The following is an 18,070-nucleotide window of genomic DNA, read 5'->3' on the forward strand; positions in this document are numbered from 1 at the left end:
ATACGGGTAATTAGAGAGGGTAAAGTTACATGTAATATCACGAGAATAAAAAGAAATAAAATAAAAAGTAAAAAAGAAAAGAAAATATTTATTGCAAATAATTTATAATAATATCCATTTATATGTTAAATGTTGCAAATAAATTAGAATGGATTTTTCATATATTTTGACTGAGTCATAGCAATAGCAACACTAACTTTCTCTCTATAGTATGCATGCCGATGATTAGGTGCATCGTAAAGAAAATAAAGCAAAGAAAGCAACATACATATTGGCCTTGGATCCCACAAAAGATCATCACACCCAAATCATATTTAGATCCTTTTACAGATTCTCATCAACTTTATGTATGCATATCTAATTTATTTTATTTTCTACAAACTTTTTTTTTTTTAATTAATTAAGATGTTCTATATATTATATACACATTAATTTATTTATTTTGAATATAATACACATTAAGTTTTAATTGAGCTAAAGATATTCTCTTGATTTAAGGTTTAATGATAATGTATGTATGTATCCTAGGAATTAGATTACGTTTGTTTCGTCCCAAATATTTACCTCAAAATCCAAAAAAAAATTGGGTGTGCTTATAGAAGAGCATTTTTGCATGCTTTACAAATTTTATTTTTTGGTTCAAAATTAAAGTGGTCCACTAGACAAGTAGACAACTACTGTTTTGTTAGAAATTACTAATCCGATCTACATCTTTAGAAATCATAGATATGATATCGTTCAATTAATACGTCATTTTAATAGAAAAATATGATAAATAGTACTTTCATATATGGATTGGAGTATTGCACCAAAATATATATATATATATATATATATATATATATATATATATATATATATATATATATATATATATATATATATATATATATATATATATATATATATATATATGGATTGGAGTAATAAAAAAAAAACTTATGTAAATGATGTTAGTATATAATTAAACAAGTATTCGCATATATTATTTAATAGCGTGACTTTTGTTTAACATTAACAGTTTTTTTGCAAGTATTTACTTTCATTTATAATTTGTATATAATGCAATCATAATTATTTCTTATCCATTTCACCATGTGTATGGTACAATCAGTTGCATGGTTTAGTTTAATAAAATCCTCATCTGAATTACTTGTTTTTCTAGCGCGTTACTATTTCCAAATGGAGATTCATACAAACCAATAAAAATTGTTAGCACTAGCTAGCAGAAATATATCTCTTGTTCTTGTTCTTATATAAAATTTGGCCCAACACTACAAATCAATAACATGATTTGGATACATATATAATAATGAAATTAGTGTTACAGAAGTTTTGATCTCTTTATTTAAATATGTACAAAATCAAAGACTAGTAAAGTTTAGAGTTCTTATGTATAACACACTCCAATTCCCAAATTACTCATAAATTTTCAATTTGTATCCAATGAGTTAGGTTAATTAAGATAGACAATAACATTATTGCTAAATTGTTTATAAGTTGGGATAGTGTCAATTATTTGGACATGCATGATTAATAATGTCAGATAAGTGTAACATTCCAAACATAAATTTATCTTCGATTTGTATGTAAAAACAATTCCAACAAGATAATTGCTTCCCATTATTATAGATCTGTTTACAATGGAATATTTGAACTTCAATCATGACTATTGGAACAACCTGAGCAGACTGTTAATTTCAGGAACAATACGGAATTTACTTTTACTTTTTATGGGCAGCTGAATGATAGGTTTCTATTTATTAAATGCTACGGATTAGAGTAACTATTAATCATTTAAGACGTCACCTATAAAAAATCATACTGTAGTAATAACTGAATACTATCACAATGCAAATATGTGACTGGTCACACACTCACACCGTGTGGCCGGATTTACTTATCTAGGAGTTATTTATGGGGCTACTCTTTCGATCAGGGGTTATTTAGAGCTTGTTCGATTGGTCAAAAGTTACTCTCACATAGAAAACGTGCTAACCGACTAATAAGTAACCTCAAAATAAGTAACCCTTAACCTACTGAGTAACCGTAGAATAAGTAATAACCTTTGACCGACTGAATAACCCCTAAATAATTTACTCTGAATAAGTAACTCTTTGCATACGGTGTGGCCGGCCACGACCACACATAAAAAACACTAAAAAACTATAATTCATATACTCTGTAATATTTTGATGATTTAAATGTATATGAAGTAAAGAAGGGGGGTTGCTTTAGGGGGAAGATAAGAGAAATTCGTCACACCTCAAAGTTACAAAGTAGATATTACAAAATGAATGTATAATGATGCCACTACTCCGTTACCTTACCATGCCTCAACAAATTAAACCTCCATCGTGTAAGATACATAACAACTTCGTACCGTATATGTACCTCTTTTAAGGTAGCTAGAGGGCATCATTTAATTTCCTTTTAGATAACAAGTTTCAAACCCAACACTTAGTTGTATGTAATTAGAGTTAGTGATTCGAATCAACAAGTCGAGGTCAGCCTAGATTGCGAATTGAGTCGAAAACTATCAAAGCTATTGTAATATATTATATACTCAAACTCCATAGTTACTACTCTCTCCGTTTTTAAATACTTGCTCCACTTTTTATTTACAGCCGTTTTTAAATACTTGTTCTATTTCCTTATTTGGAAATGTTTTAAAATAATTAATTAATTTCTCTCATCTAATGGACCCAACATATATTCTCTCTCCTTCAATTCTCTCCACTACTTTTGCTTTTTACAATTTTTTATTTTTCCATCAACCCCACTATCTCCATATTTTATTACTTTATCCAATTTCTCGTAAAACATCGCGCATGGAGAAATGGAGCAAGTATTTAAAAACGGAGGGAGTAAATAATACAGGCTCAATTTGGAATTTATTTGGGTTTGTTTTAGATCAAATTCAAAAATCTCTCAATAATTTCAAGGCAAATTTGAATCAAGCTATTTAGTCGAGACAAAGATTGTTAGCCCTATATGTAATCTTGTAGGAGGAAGGAAGTGCAAATTAAATGATCAACTATAGTATAAACTATTAACTCATATACCCCTTGTTTAATTACATAAAGTGACATACATCTATCATTACAAAATCAAAGAAAAAATAAATATAAAAACTATTCCAAATACCCCATATATCTAAAGGTGAGGGGAAGTAATCATTAAAACAAAAAAACAGATTGGTTACTTGAGAACACCCAATTTAAAGATGATTTAGGAAAGTTTGATATTATTCCAAATCATCTGATCTTGCTTTAATTTATTTATTTACTTACTTACAATAAATTTATTTTTAAGTTTCAATTTTTTTGGGTAGGTAACTTGGACTAGAAAGCAAAAAGATTCACAAAAAGAGAGATAAAGAGGTGGAGCTAAGTTGCAAGATCCAAGAAAGAAAGAAGAGGGCCACATTGGAAAAAGGAGCAAAATTACACATAAGCTTTGTTTCAATAGAAAGACCAAAATTATGCAAAAAGAATAATAAAGGGTTTTTGTGACCCCATTTTAACAACAAAAGAGTAGCCGTTTGGTTTCCCTTTTTTTTTTTTTTTTTTCCTTTTCTTTTCTCTCTTTTTATTTTCTTTTATTTTTTTTTATCTAAAGACTGTAAAAGTTTTTAAGCTGTGGAAACTTTGTCTCCAGTGCTCCTATTCTCTTTTCAAACTTGTTTGCAATTTTCATTCTTTTATTAATTTTTATTTATTTGTTTTGTATACTCCCTTCGTTATCTTTATGTAATAATCACAACAGTTTGACTTTTTGTACTTTTTACTTGATTACGTACCTTAACTAAACATTTTAACAATATACTGTATATATGAAACATATGTTGTCATGTATGTAAAATATTTATGAATAAGTCTTTATTTATATTTTCAATATATTAACATTTTTTACTTTTAATAATATATAATTACAAATATTAGTAAAGTAGTGCGTCGGTATATGTATTAATCAAAGTGTTACAATTATTATAAGACGGAGAAAGTATATTATTATCTGAAAAAGATTGAGGCTGGTATGGAAGCTTGTCTTGTGTTGTGGGGCAGATTTTGTAACAGTAACGATCAAAGTGTAAAGATGCATTGCCTTTCAAAAGTATGCTTTGCCTTTCAAAAGTATGCTTTGCCTTTTATTTTATTGCATTTTTTATTTACTTTAATTTGATTATATGGTGTGAGCTATCTTGAACCACAAATTTTACAAGAAATAGCATATTGGTCGTTTAGCCTCGGAGAGATTTATATTGACTTAATTTAGGTTGCATTTGGAATTTTGGATGATTAGTTATTTTGATTTGAGTTTAGGTCAGAATATATTTGTCAAATATATGATAGGGCTTAATATATTTGCTAAGGCTATATTAGTAAAATATAAACTAAATATATACAAGATTATTTATATAATCTAACATAACTAGGGGTTACTCAAATAAACAAATGGGGTTACTCATTTCTAAATTACTTGATTTTATTATGAATTTGGGTTACTCTTATGGACAATATGAGGTTACTCTTATGAAAAAATGAGATTCATCATACATATAAATAAAAATTACTCTTATAAACCAATGTGGTCATACTGTGTGACTAGCCACATACAAGACTTACCCTGATGTATACTTATACTCATATATATATAGACTTTATACATGTCAATAATAAAACATGATTAGAAGGTGGATATGAAAACATGATGTGGAGTCGAATGAAGAAATGGAGTCAAGGTTACGTTTTTAGTAGGTCATATACATACACTCTGTGGCAATAGCATAGATTTTGGTTTTTCTGAAAATATGAATTATATGATAATGCAGGGATTAAATGAGTGTTTTTTTTTTGACGGGATTAATTGAGTGTTAATTGTACAACATAATCTAGTCTTAAAAACAAAAACAAATAAAATAAAAATAAAATAAAAAAATACAACAAAAAATAAAATAAATTAAAATAAAATAAAATAAACAAAAAATAAAAAATAAAAATGTTACACACCTCATCCGTGTGAGTTGTGACTTATATAATAGATAGTTTTTTTACAGAACATAATAGATAGATTAAGGGTTTGTTCTCTTACGTTGAAATTCAGTTCAGTTCAGTTCAGCTGAGTTCAGTTCAGTTCAGTTCAGCTCAGCTCAGCTCAGCTCAGTTCAGTTCAGTTCAGTTCAGTTCAGTTCAGCTCAGCTCAGCTCAGTTCAGTTCAGCTCCTAATTTCCTTCTCTTATAAAATATTCAGTTCAGTTCAGTTCAGTTCAGTTCAGCCGAGTTCAGTTCAGTTCAGTTCAGTTCAATTCAATTCAGTTCAGCTGAGTTCAGTTCAGTTCAGTTCAGCTGAGTTCGGTCAATGAGAACAGACCCTAAGATAGATGATTGATTATTAATGACAACATATAATTACAGATTTATACTTGTCCTTGCCCTTATCCAATAAATTATCTGGCCCCTCAAAATTTTTCATGTAATAATGAGTGTACAATAAATATGTTTAATACCTCATCTAAAAATAAAAGGGGAAAGGGATACTGGGATAGAGAGAAGACCCTAAGCTAATACTTTTATACGAATTAGGGCACCAAGTAAAAATATACAAGTAATTATCGAGCCTTACGCATATGAATGATGTGATGATGAACATATATAAAGTTGTTTAATTAAATATTATAACATTAACATTTAACAACAAAATAACGTCGTCTTATAATGATTATATCCTTAATGGGGATCGATGCTCGAGGACGTTGCTTCCTCATGAGACACTAGTTCATTCCATCATTACATAATTTTTAATCTTTTTTTATGATTTTAATGCTATAAAAATAGCAAAGATTACGACGGCTATAAAATTTTAGGGAAAGAATGTTTAGTCTTTGCTTATTTGTCCACATTCTCACTAGTCATTAGTGGGAGAATTATCAAGAGCATTAAGTTTAAATAGTCAAAAGTTAACAATTTTTTGTTATTTAACTGTAGTGAAATCAACAACACGTTTAAAAGGTTAATCTTCAAAAAAGTTGGATCGATATAAAGTAGGAAAAGCAAAGTTATGGACTCTTTTCAAACTCTCATAAGTACTCCTTTGGTTGATAATATATTTATATTATAAAAACACCAATATATATATGGGTCTGTTCACTTTAATTTAATTTCAGTTCAACTCCTATCAGTTCAGTTGTGGTCAGTTTCTAAATTCCTTCTCTCATAAAATATTCATTTCAGCTCAATTCAGTTTAGTTCAGCTCTAATATAATCAGTTCAGTTCAACTCAGTTCATCAAATATGAACAAGCCCTGAGTTGTTATATTTAGAGATTTTAGAAATAGGAATATTGGGCACATAACCAATTAAGGAGGAGGATATTGTGCTTCATAAACTTCAAATCTTAGTTGATAGTACCTATGTTAAATAATAGATGCAACATTTTGTATATATATATAACTAGCCTTTTGACCTGTGCAATGCACAGATTGTTTATAGGTGTACAATATAAGTTTTTATTTTATAATTTGTTTTTATTGGAAAATGAATATTTAATAAAGGTTGAGTGGTGAAAATTGAATGCAATGTAGAAGATATCAAGTTAGGGGAAAGTGAACCAAACTACATTCATGCATATATTGAATTAAAGCTAGTTTTTTTTTTTAATTATTATTTTTTTAATATGATAAAGGAGATTAAAAAAAGAAAGGTTAAATAAGGTGACATGTGGCATTGGTGAAAAATAAAGTTTACATGTGGCATGATGGTCGGGGATGATGGTTTGTGTTTTTAAATACTAAGTATAGATATAGATGTAGATTTATGCATAAAAAAATGAATGGTTAACATAGTGCATGTAACTGGAATGTAGATAAGTAAAAATGTTGTATCTTATGAAACAAAGGCAGTACATTTTAAAAACTACTGGCATTTATATATTAGGGTTGTTTTCGATAGTACGTATAAATACTTTAGATTTATATAATTAAATATTAATGAAAATAATTTTTTAAATTAAATTATGAAACTTTATATAAAAAACTATCTAATAACATATTTTATGATAAATTATGTGTTTATTATGTTAGTAAAATTACGGTCAAAGCTAATCTATAAATAGTGAAAAAATTCCTACGTCCCAAGTATTCTAAGACGGAGGGAGTATATGATAGAAATTAATACTCATAATAGATTGTCATAAAAGGAGTTAAGGAGAATTGGGTGAAAATAAATAAAAACTAATGAAATAAAATAATAATTACAGGAATTCCATTGGCTAGTTTTTTAAGAGGGTATTATTTAAATGCTTGTATTTATTTTAATTTTATATTTTAATTAGCATTTTTTAGTTTTTTATTTTTTGACATAATTAGCATTTTAATTGTAGCTTCAAGATGGTCATGATGTGGCTCGGCTTTTGTGATCTTAAAGCATGAACATCCTTTTGGTCTAAAGATGAAGATGCTTCTTTTTGTCTTTACATTACCTCTACCGGTTTCACACTTTTTAGTCCTTTGCATTTCTTGCCATCACTTTTAATTATTTCATCATCTTTTTTCTTTATTCCGCCAATTTATTTTACAAAACCATGATTTATGAAAGCGTAAAGCTTCTACCAGCCATTTATTTTGGCCAATCATATTGAAGATATTAGTTTATTTTGTTAAACAGTGTTTATTTAAGTAGCAATTTCACCTGACTTGGTGAATAACATTCTCAAGGTAAACCTTACTAAACACTTCAATACATCGTACATTTACTATTCCAGTTTTTTTGTTGTGTAGAGAGTCGCAAGGGCATGGGTGATAAGAATCAATCCCAAAATTTCCAGGAATTGGAAGAGATGCTCTAACCACATGAGCTATGTATCCCCCATTCTCACCATTCCAATCATGTAACACGTGTATTAGTCAAATTGTTGTGATTATTATAAAATGCGAGGAGTAATGAATTGTATAATTATAATTATATATATATTAATTATAGGTGTTGTAAGGAAAATATGCGTGAAAACTTATAAATTAGTATATAAATTCGTTCTTTAAGATCAGACCATTAAATTGAGTTAGTATTACCTATTTTCTACAAGTTTGACTCACTTAGGGCCTGTTTACATTCACTGAACTGAATTGAACTGAACTGAACTGAACTGAGCTGAAATGAATAATTTATGAAAGAGGGAAATTAGGAGCTGAACTAAACTGAACTAATTGAAACTGAACTGAATTGATTGGAGCTGAACTAAACTAAACAGAACTGAAATTAAGTAAATATGAACAGACCCTTAGTCACCTACAGTTCAAGAGGTCAAAATAAATAAATTTGACAACATTTTATGATTTATAAAAAAGAAATAAATTAGTATCTTGAATTTTATTAAATTGACCTAAGTGTAAATTTCAATAAGCTCAATTCACAATGCAAGTTCACAACTAAAATTTACATACTACAAAAGAGAGTCCAGAATACTTTAAGACCATTATATTGAGTTAGTTGTGCAGTTTGTTTAAATGGTCATAAACATTTTGAAGAATTCTAGTTTTGGCTATGGAAAAAGAACTATCACGTACAATCTAATGGTTAAAGTTCTGTATCGACCAATATATAAATCAAATTGTTACATGTTAAATGGAATAGGGAGGAACGAGGAAGTATATCATTAACAAGTCACCACGCTATATATAACTTCGTTCTCATATACTCCATATATGTTTGAAAGGTTGATAATGTGAAATAAATGCATAGTAATTGTTTTTAAAGTGAAAAATATAAATAGCACTTCCAAAATTAATTTCATAATAAGTATCTTAGCTACTTTCAAAGAGAATAAAGAGGAATAACTCAAACCTCAGTCCTCAAGGAAAGAATATTTTGTTGCGAAAATTATCTAGTTGAGGAAACCTACGACTTAAAAAGAAACTTCTTCAGAAAAATCAAAATGCTTTGTTTTTTAATCTGTTAAGAAAAGGCCACTTGAACAACTAATCATCGTATAATCTAATAAACTAATCATCGTATAATCTAATAATTATCATCGTCCATTGAATATAAAAAATACAACTAATCATCATATACTCTAATAATTCGTAGAGCTGTCAGCTTCTAACCCGAACCACTAAATCCGACTATTTTGAACCGATCCGAAAAGATATTGAACCGTTAAAAACCCGTTTTTTAGAAATCGAAAACCGACCCGACCCAATTTTTTTCAACCTGAAAATGAACGGAACCAAATTTGTACGAACCGTTATTGACCATACTCGTTATCAAGCCAAATCGTTGCAACCTGAAATAGAAAAACAACCAAACCGATTACGTCTAAACCCAATAGTAACCCAACCCATTTTAAACCGAAAACCGCTTAAACCCAGTACAATTCCGATACACTTGAATCGTTCCAACAGTTGTGACCGAACCGTTTTTTAACTTGTAACCCGTTGTGACCGAACCGTTTACAACCCGTAACCCGTTGTAACTGAACCGTTTACTACCTATAACTCGTTGAGACCGAACCGTTTATAACCCGTAACCCTTTATCACTGACTTTCTAAGTCATTTACAACTCGTAACCCAATGTGTTTATGATTATCTGTTTCAACCCACTACTCTATGAACCCACCTTACTCATGACTTCACAAGATTGTAACATGACCTATTCCGACTCATAATCTGATTAATTAACTTGACTCGATAATGTTTCGACCCGATTTTAACCTGATATGATTTTATTGAAATCAGCTTCAAATTGGGTAAGCCGTTTTCAAACCGACTAAGTTCAATCCAAACCGATTATGACTTGAACCGATGATAATCAAACCCGATTTCACCCGATTTATTTTGAACCGAAACCCATTTTCAACCCAGCCCATTTAACCCAAACTGATTATGACCCAAACCAATTACAACCCGACTCGATTAGGACCTGAAATATTTTGAACTGAAACCCACTTTAAACTGGCTAAATCCGTATTCAAACCGAAGCGGTTTAATCCAAATTGATTATGACCCAAACTGATTACAACTCGACCCGATTAGGACTCAACCCAAAGAGAAAACGCAATTAAAAAAAACAAACCGAACTTACCCGATAATTTTCAAAATCGACCAAAACCGATTTGTTAATCATTTCAACCCCGTTTTATATTGAGCCCTTATAACCCGAAACTGATAAATCCAACCCAAACCTGAACCGTTTACCCAAATTGACACCCCAATAAACCTATTTTAAAGAAAAAAAATTCTAATAATCATTCTCCGATCCAAATAAAAATATCCCCTCCGTGTGTTACAGTTTGACCGGCACATAGTTTTAGGCAATTTAATTTATTTAAATAAAATAAAAGGTAAGTGGGGTAGTTGGAATTTTAAAAATTTGTAAAAGAAAGATAGTGGGGTTAATAGTTTATTGACACGTAATGAATGTGAGAGAAAATATATAATAAAAAAAAATGTAGTAGTGGTATATGCGAGGACCATGAGAGGAGAGAGATATAATATTTTAATATAGCTTTTTGTCAAAATAGGAAGTGTAACACTTATTAAAACACGGCCGGATTCGAAAAGTGTAACACTTATAAAAATTCGGAGGGAGTATGAAAAATACAAGAAATGATCATTAGATATGCATGAATTTTTCTCACTCTTTCGAAGATAGTTTATTCTTTCCTAATAAAATAAATATAGATAAGTTTTGATATGATAAATTTTGGAAAAATAAGAATGATAACTAAGTCAAAATTAGAAATAAAACAATCTTAAACCAAATTTAATAAATTCGGATGAGTTCATATAGAGTGATCTGAATAGAACTAGGAATATGAGAAGTACTCTACCAACATATAATTTGAATTATATTACTTTATCTTTTAACATGGGAGAAAGTTCAATATACTCACAATTGTACTTAGCAATTTTCAACTAAAATGTAATTCCTTAGCTCTCCTTTTATGTACACTAGGGATTCTTACGCGTGCGATGCGTGCAGATGACTAGCCTTTTAAGTAGAATTATTATTGGTGGTCTCTATATCTCATGCATATTTGCATGGTATATTATTATATCTATTTGCATAGTAATTTTTAAGTACTTATTGATGAGACAAATTAAATAAATTAAACAAGTCATCATATAATTATATATTTTTGTAAAAAATAGAGAGTCTAAAAAATGCTTTGAATATTGAAATAAACACAAATAATTATTCAATTTTGGTGATTCAAGGGACAATTTTAAGGCTCTTAAATTCAGGGGGGGTAAATATGTAAATGGGGAGTCTAAAAATGCTTTAAATATTGAAATAAACACAAATAAGTAATCAATTTTGGGGACAATTTTAAGGCTTTTGAATTCAATGGGGTAAATATGTAAAAGAACATTGTTATGGATATAAATGTCCATGCACTATTCATAAGAGTATTCTCCCACTTTTTATAAGGTAGGAAAATGACACTTTCGAATAACGTCTAGTGCATAGTGAATTAGTGAGAAAGGCCAAGGTGAGCTATCTGATACATAACATTCTTTAGATATAGAGGATCGAAGACGAAAGGACAATTAATTAAATGCTCATGTTCATGAACGAAACTCTAGCAATTATTTATACTACTACCTCCGTTACATATTATTTGCAACAATTAGACATTTGTCCTCTCTACTTTATGTCAAATCGTTGCAAATAATGTGTAACGGAGGTAGTATCTCTGTTTCATATTATTTCTCCTTCTTTAGTTTAACATTGTCTCAGGAAATGATTTTATGTAGGAAGAATAATATAAAATGAAGGTAGCACTAATTTTGGCTCAATCACCTAGAAGGCTAAAACTTTGCATTACAAAATCAAATTATTTAAAAACAAAACCGCGAAACACAACGAAAGTTATATACCATTAACTAGCCACACAAATTATGCAAGCCAGAAGATAGATTAAGTATTAAAAGGACAAAATTTACAAAACTATATTAACACACATGAACTGTTACTCAGACCAACTGAGAATGAACATGATTACTATCTTACTAATTGTAATTAAGTTACCTAATTTTCCCTAATTTTAACTAATTTTCTTAATTTGTATACCATCCCACCCATTTTTAATACTCAAACTAAGCATAAATAATAATTAAGAAAACAATAAGAAATTAAGCTATCAATCAACTCTGATCTTCTACAACACTTGGATTTTGAAAAAGACTTGTTTATCTACTGAATCCAGAATCCTGATATCTCCAACTGAATGTTCATCAATTCCATTATCCTCATCAAACGCAATGTTCAAATCAAGGCGAACACAGGAAGAAGTGGCTTCCTCCACTTCATCGTGATCAAGCTTATCTATCTCAGTTGAATCATGTTTATCAGTGTCGTCGTCCAACTTTTGTTTGACAGTAGGTGAACAAGCTCTAGATGCTGAACTAAAACTGTCGCAACTGAAAATAACAATTGCATCTTCAAGAGAGACTGTTTCTTCATCTGACAGACTTATTTTCCCGGCCTCGATTGCTCGCTTGATGCCACTCAGGGAGCGTTGATCAAGCTGCTCGACATCCTCAATGAAGAAAACGCGGTGAGGATTTTCTTTCACTGCTGCTGCAAGCCTTTCGAGGTATCCACCACTTGAGTCATCCCTCACTCTTTTGCTCCGTATGTCATCAGTAGAATCAGCTCTCGTCGATGAGTAACTGCTTACACCAATGGCCTTAAACCTGCTGTAAGACTCGAAAATTAGCTTAGCTAACTCTCTTCCTACTGCAAGCTTACCCTCTTCGTCGGCCCCCAAGAAGAACAGCCAAGTTTCCTTCTTCTGCTGTTCTTCTTTGGGTAAAGCATTACTCTTCCTGCACATCATCCCTGATCTTATTTGTAAGATTGTTGTCGCGATTTCAGGGATTATATCATTTTGCCATGGGACTCTCTTCTCCAAGGCAGAGCACAAGGCCTCCAAATTCTCAGGGTTGTTCTCTTTGAATCCAATTACCGACAACGACGACGATGGTAGTCTGTCAAATACTGCCTCTGTTGCTTCACTTGATGATGCTGAGTTTGGTGTAGAATTGGGATTGGATAAAAGTTCGGGTTTTCGTTCAATGTTAGACATCAGGAATTGGTGCTCTTTTGATGCCCATGTTGGCTCAAATAACATAGGCCAAGTAGTGATTGGTTTTGTATCTTGTAAATGATGTTTGTTATGGTCATAAGACGATATCGAGGTGGATGAAGAAGGGGAACATGATGAGAAATTTATCGTCTTCTCGGCCAAATTCAAGGTTTGATGAGATGATGAGCTGCATATTATGTTCCATTTCTTGCATAGCTCTTTGATTTGCACTGTTTCCTGCTGTAATAACAATAAAAAAGAGTGTCAGTGTGCAACTTTGGGGTATTATTTATAAGATATTAAAAAATATATATATAAATTAAAGTTGCGGATGATAATTAACAGGGTAATTTTTTATTTTTTTGGAAGTTGTTTTGACATAAGTTTGTTAAGATGAGAACCAACCTGATGATTAGCACTGATTTCTTGGCTCTCTTCCTTACACTTTTGGAGCCACGACGGTAGGCTCGAGCTAGTGGATGTAGTGGTGGTGGTGGTGGTTGTGGTGGTCGAGTCGTTGTTACGAAAAGTGCCAGCTAAGCACTTCACTTCTCGATGACAATTAGCCGAACAGTCCATACAGCAAGTGAGCTGCATATCAATTTTATTTTCAACTAGTGGCCAGCTAACACCTTCTCCTGATACATCACTTTTGTTTTGGCCCTTCAATGAGCTGAAAACAAGCAATAAAAACAGCATCATTAGCACTAATACAATACAACAAAAAAAAAAAAAAAAAAAACTTTAGTTAGTCAATAAATAAAACAATGATTAGTGATCTAATTAAATTAAATATTTTACGAGTTTGGACAAAATTTTTACACATACCTCTCGAGGTTGAGACTAAGGTCCAAGCTTCCGGCGGGAATTGTGAGAGGATGAAGATCCAAGAGAGTTTCCAATGAAGGAATGCCTGATTTACATTTCATGTAAGAGTTAAAAGTTGCAATACCCATTAACCATAATCTTCCTGTTAATTCCATATTACCGAAAACTAATCGCCTTAATCCCATTACTAAGTGTTCCACAGGACAATAGTAATGTTTCCTTTGTTCTCCATAGTATGCCCAATACTCAGCAACCCATTTAAGGTCACCTAAGTACAAAACTACCCCTCTTCCTACACAACCTTTTAAGAGGCACCTAATTTCACCAAGCCTTAAATCTATTTCTTCCCTTGAAAGGTTTTTCATTGAGGATAAAGGGCAATTTAGGAATTGTACATATCTTAACTCTAAGGGGACTTGATCACCTCTTTCAACTCTTTCTTTAACTCCTCTTACAACACCTTCAATGCTACTCAAACACTCTCCTACAAGAACAACACTACTCTTTTCTCTTTTCTTTGCCCACGACTCGATCACACTTGATACATCCTCGGTTCTAGGCTGGCTTAAGGGCTTAGAAAAAGCCAAATCGAATTGGTTCAAAGGCGGTATGGATGAAAGTGTGTGGTGGTTTGTTGTGGAACGATAAACCATAGGGCTCACAATTTCGGTTTTAATGTTTGTAGTAGTGTTTGAAGTGATAGTAGTAGTAGTTTGAGAGCAACCTTCTATGGAGGTAACAACTTGCTCAACATTAGACTTAACATGAGGGCTCGAAAACCCGGCTTCCCTCATAACCCTACTAACACTAGGGTCATCAAGAATAGAGATTACTAGTTGTTCAGTCTCTATCTTGAGGGCTAAGATAGGTTGTTGTTGGCTCTCAATGGACCCTCGTCGTTGATGAGCTTGAGCCCTCTTGAACGCGGCCATTAGGGCATTAGCCAGAGATGGATAATGAGAGTGTGTGCCAAGTATTGGTGTAGGAGTTGTAGTAGGAAGACGGTTTAAGGCAACATTGAAGCAAAGCTCCAAGGCCTTACATTGAAGAGGGTGGGAGTGTGACTTTAGACAAGCCGCTCTAAGGAGACCGGCCGGTGATGCTAGCATAACACTAGCAATATGGATAGGGGTGACTTGTGCATGGCCTCTCCTCCTAGCAAGGTTTATGGCTTGCTTAACAATCGTGGCGGCCTCCGGTGTTAGAGATTGTTGTATACTACAACCGCCGGTTCGCATTTTGAGTGTGTTTAGGGTAGTGATTATTGAAGAAGATTAGGGCAATCTAGTGTAATGAGAAAAGAAGAGGAGAAAAAAGAGTTTAGAAGAAGTTAGTCATATTTTTTGAAAGTTGTAAGTTTAGTAGTGTACAAAGTAAGAAGGGGGTGTGAAGATATATGTATAGGTTGGTTTTATGCCTTACTTGTGGAAGGAGGAAAAATGTTTAGATTTTATGTCTGTTGGAAAGTGGAATGCATGTGAAGCAAAGTTAAGCTGTTGTTGCTACTTCATTCTACTCTCTTTAATATAAATAAATGTATAAAAATTTTCACTCTCAAATTAATTAGGGATAAAGTTAAATAGATGATTGGGAAGGTGGTCTCTTTAAACTTTATAACTTTGGTATAAAATATGTTTGATTAAGGCACTAACATTAAAAATCCAACATTTGGCCTATACTCTACTTTTTGTATATTGCGTTCAAAGTGAAATTTGAACCTTGGTCCATCTAAATCGAAGAATAACTTTATGGTGTGGGCCAAGGTAGTATAAAGAACTCAAAATATTTAACATGTTAATTAAATTAGTAATTCTCTCTATTTTCTTTTGTTTATTAATATAAAAGTTATACAAATTAAGTGAGTTTAGGAAATAATTTTAACTTTACCTTACATGAAACGATTTACTCTTTTGAGTTTTGATTAAGTAGAGCTGATGAGTGGTGGGATCAAGTACAATGAATGTGAGAGAACAATATTAAACTTTAAACGAACTATCATGCGAAATAAAAGAGAACAATAAGTTTTAAGAGACAGAAAACTAACATAATATACTTAAACTAACAGTAATATCTTTTTTAAAAAAAGTAGTTAATTCAAGAATAGTTAGATTTTTAGAGATAGCTAGATAACTTTACTATTTAATCAATTTAAAGTGTGTTGATTTAACCTTGCTCTTTTAAAGTTAATTAGTACGAGTAACAATATTTGTCATACCAACATACTTTAAGGTTTATTTTTTGTTTTACTTTTATTTTAATTTTTTTCCCTTAACTAAAGAGTATTAACAAAGTTGCAATACTCTTTGTCTTTTACACACTTTATGCTTATATGTTTTACCCTTTCACCTTTGAATAACATTTAATTTAAAAATTAAGTGTCACAAACAAGATTAATTGTTTTCGAGATATTTTGAATTTTGTCACAAGAGTACCGCCTAATTTTTCTTATATCACCAATTTATAATTTAATAGTTAAAAAACAGTTATAAGAAATTTAATTAGATTCATCTTGATATACTTTGTACTTTTAAAATTATCATTTTTATAAATCATCTAAAGATAATGAAAAATACAATGGTATAATTTATGCATTGACAAACAATAAATTTGGACAAGTAATTTTATGTTAATTTTAATTTATTTTTTTAATTTTAAAAAGAAAAGGTTTTTTTTAAAAAAAATAAATAAATAAATAAAATAAAAATAAAAGTAAAAATAAAGAAAAAAAAAGAAAAAAAAAAAAAGAGGAAAAACCAATGTACTTGATTTGTATAAAAAGAAATGAAGTGATATGATAATGATGAGAATGATCAAAACTCAGATAAGAAAAGTGAAAGAAAAAAAAGTAGAAAAGCAAATAGGAAAAAAAGAGAAAGAAAAAAGTAGAGAGAAGAAAACTCCACCAATAACGAGGTCCTGTAAAGGGAGTTTGGACTGTCTGTCTGGGTTTGAAGAGAATTGGGAACTGCGTCTGCCAATTGGGCCTTAATAATACTACTACTGTACTAACATTTTCATTTATTTATTTTATGTTCATTCTTTCATAATTTTAAAAAGGAGATCCAAGGAATAAAGTTGATTTCATGGGATTTTTATGGATCATAAATTTATATATTTTCAATTTCCAGCTTTGTACTCCATCGGGAAACATTCCTCTTTGCTTTTTTGGATTATATATTTATTTATTTATTTATTTATTTATTACATCAAAAGACAAATCAAATAGGAAAAGTTTTTTATTTACTTTATTTTTATTTTTGTTGTTTTTGTAAAAGTTGATTTATTTTTGGGCCATGGATTAATGTAGGAGAATTGGGATGGTGTTGTAGTTTGATCTCATCATTCATGAGGCTGAATCTAGATGTGAAATGGGCTGAGTTAGGTTAAGCCCATCTTGTGTTGTTCTTTTTAATCGCTCAATATTATGAATTTGATCCAACAAACTCCACAGTTTAGCATGCTTGAGGGAGAGAAATAATAGGATGGTTAATCTTTTGGAAAATCCTAGGTTGTTAATTAGAATATTCAAGTCAGATTTGGATCGAGTGAAATCAAATATCAGGTTATTCAGGTCAATCTAGCCTCTATATCTGGGTTCAGATTGAGGTCGGATCAGTCTCGATTCAAGTTATTTTGGTGTAAGTTGGGTTCGATTGGATTCTAATTCAAGTCGGGTTCAATTTCATGTTTGGATGTGTCGAGTCGAGTTCAGGCAGGTTAATAATTGGTAAATTTGGGTTTGGGATAGGGTTGGGGTTGGTCAGATCTAATCTTTAAATTGGATCAATTTTAGATTTGCGTCAAAATCAAGTTGAATCAATATCGGTGGGGCAACTTGAACTAATAATATTACCTTTTTTATAATTCGGTCCAGCATTATGAAGATTTTTACTAACCCTATGTACGGAGTATTTGAGAACAAGAGGTAATTAATTTGTACAAATTTTAGCAAAAAGTTATTAAGTAAACATATCGGTATCCTATATGAACAAATTTTACAATTATATGGTTTTATCATTGAAAACAATTTAAACTCAAGATCGAATTATAAGGTTTAATTTGTTTTGGGTTATTTGGGTATAAGCAACTCGCACTAATATTCAGTTTCATGTTAGTCTGGTCATTCATGTTAGTCTGGTAAATGGTTGATGATGA

At 30.9% G+C, this 18,070-nt stretch overlaps 1 protein-coding gene across 1 annotated transcript; it reads right to left on the reverse strand.

Annotated features, from left to right (window-relative positions):
• Nucleotides 1-11,895: 11,895 nt before the first annotated feature.
• On the reverse strand, nucleotides 11,896-15,382 carry LOC145604632 (protein SMAX1-LIKE 3-like). The gene is made up of 3 exons (XM_081660536.1): nucleotides 13,916-15,382; nucleotides 13,493-13,760; nucleotides 11,896-13,327 (listed from the first exon to the last, which is right to left on the reverse strand). Exons 1-3 carry the CDS (start codon nucleotides 15,151-15,153, stop codon nucleotides 12,158-12,160), a joined length of 2,676 nt encoding a protein of 891 aa, XP_081516662.1. The 5' UTR covers nucleotides 15,154-15,382; the 3' UTR covers nucleotides 11,896-12,157.
• Between the last annotated feature and the right edge of the window lie 2,688 nt (nucleotides 15,383-18,070).

Source organism: Chenopodium album, chromosome 22 (genome assembly GCF_948465745.1).
Source record: "Chenopodium album chromosome 22, dcCheAlbu1.1, whole genome shotgun sequence".
Lineage (NCBI taxonomy): Eukaryota > Viridiplantae > Streptophyta > Magnoliopsida > Caryophyllales > Amaranthaceae > Chenopodium > Chenopodium album.

What these genes read in the sequence shown, in the direction of transcription:
- LOC145604632 (XM_081660536.1), bottom strand. Translation starts at nt 15,153, where the DNA reads ATGCGAACCGGCGGTTGTAGTATACAACAATCTCTAACACCGGAGGCC. An exon ending in CTTAGTCTCAACCTCGAGAG is followed by an intron (nt 13,761 to 13,915) that starts GTATGTGTAAAA and finishes GCTTGTTTTCAG; the next exon opens with CTCATTGAAGGGCCAAAACA. An exon ending in AAATCAGTGCTAATCATCAG is followed by an intron (nt 13,328 to 13,492) that starts GTTGGTTCTCAT and finishes TTGTTATTACAG; the next exon opens with CAGGAAACAGTGCAAATCAA.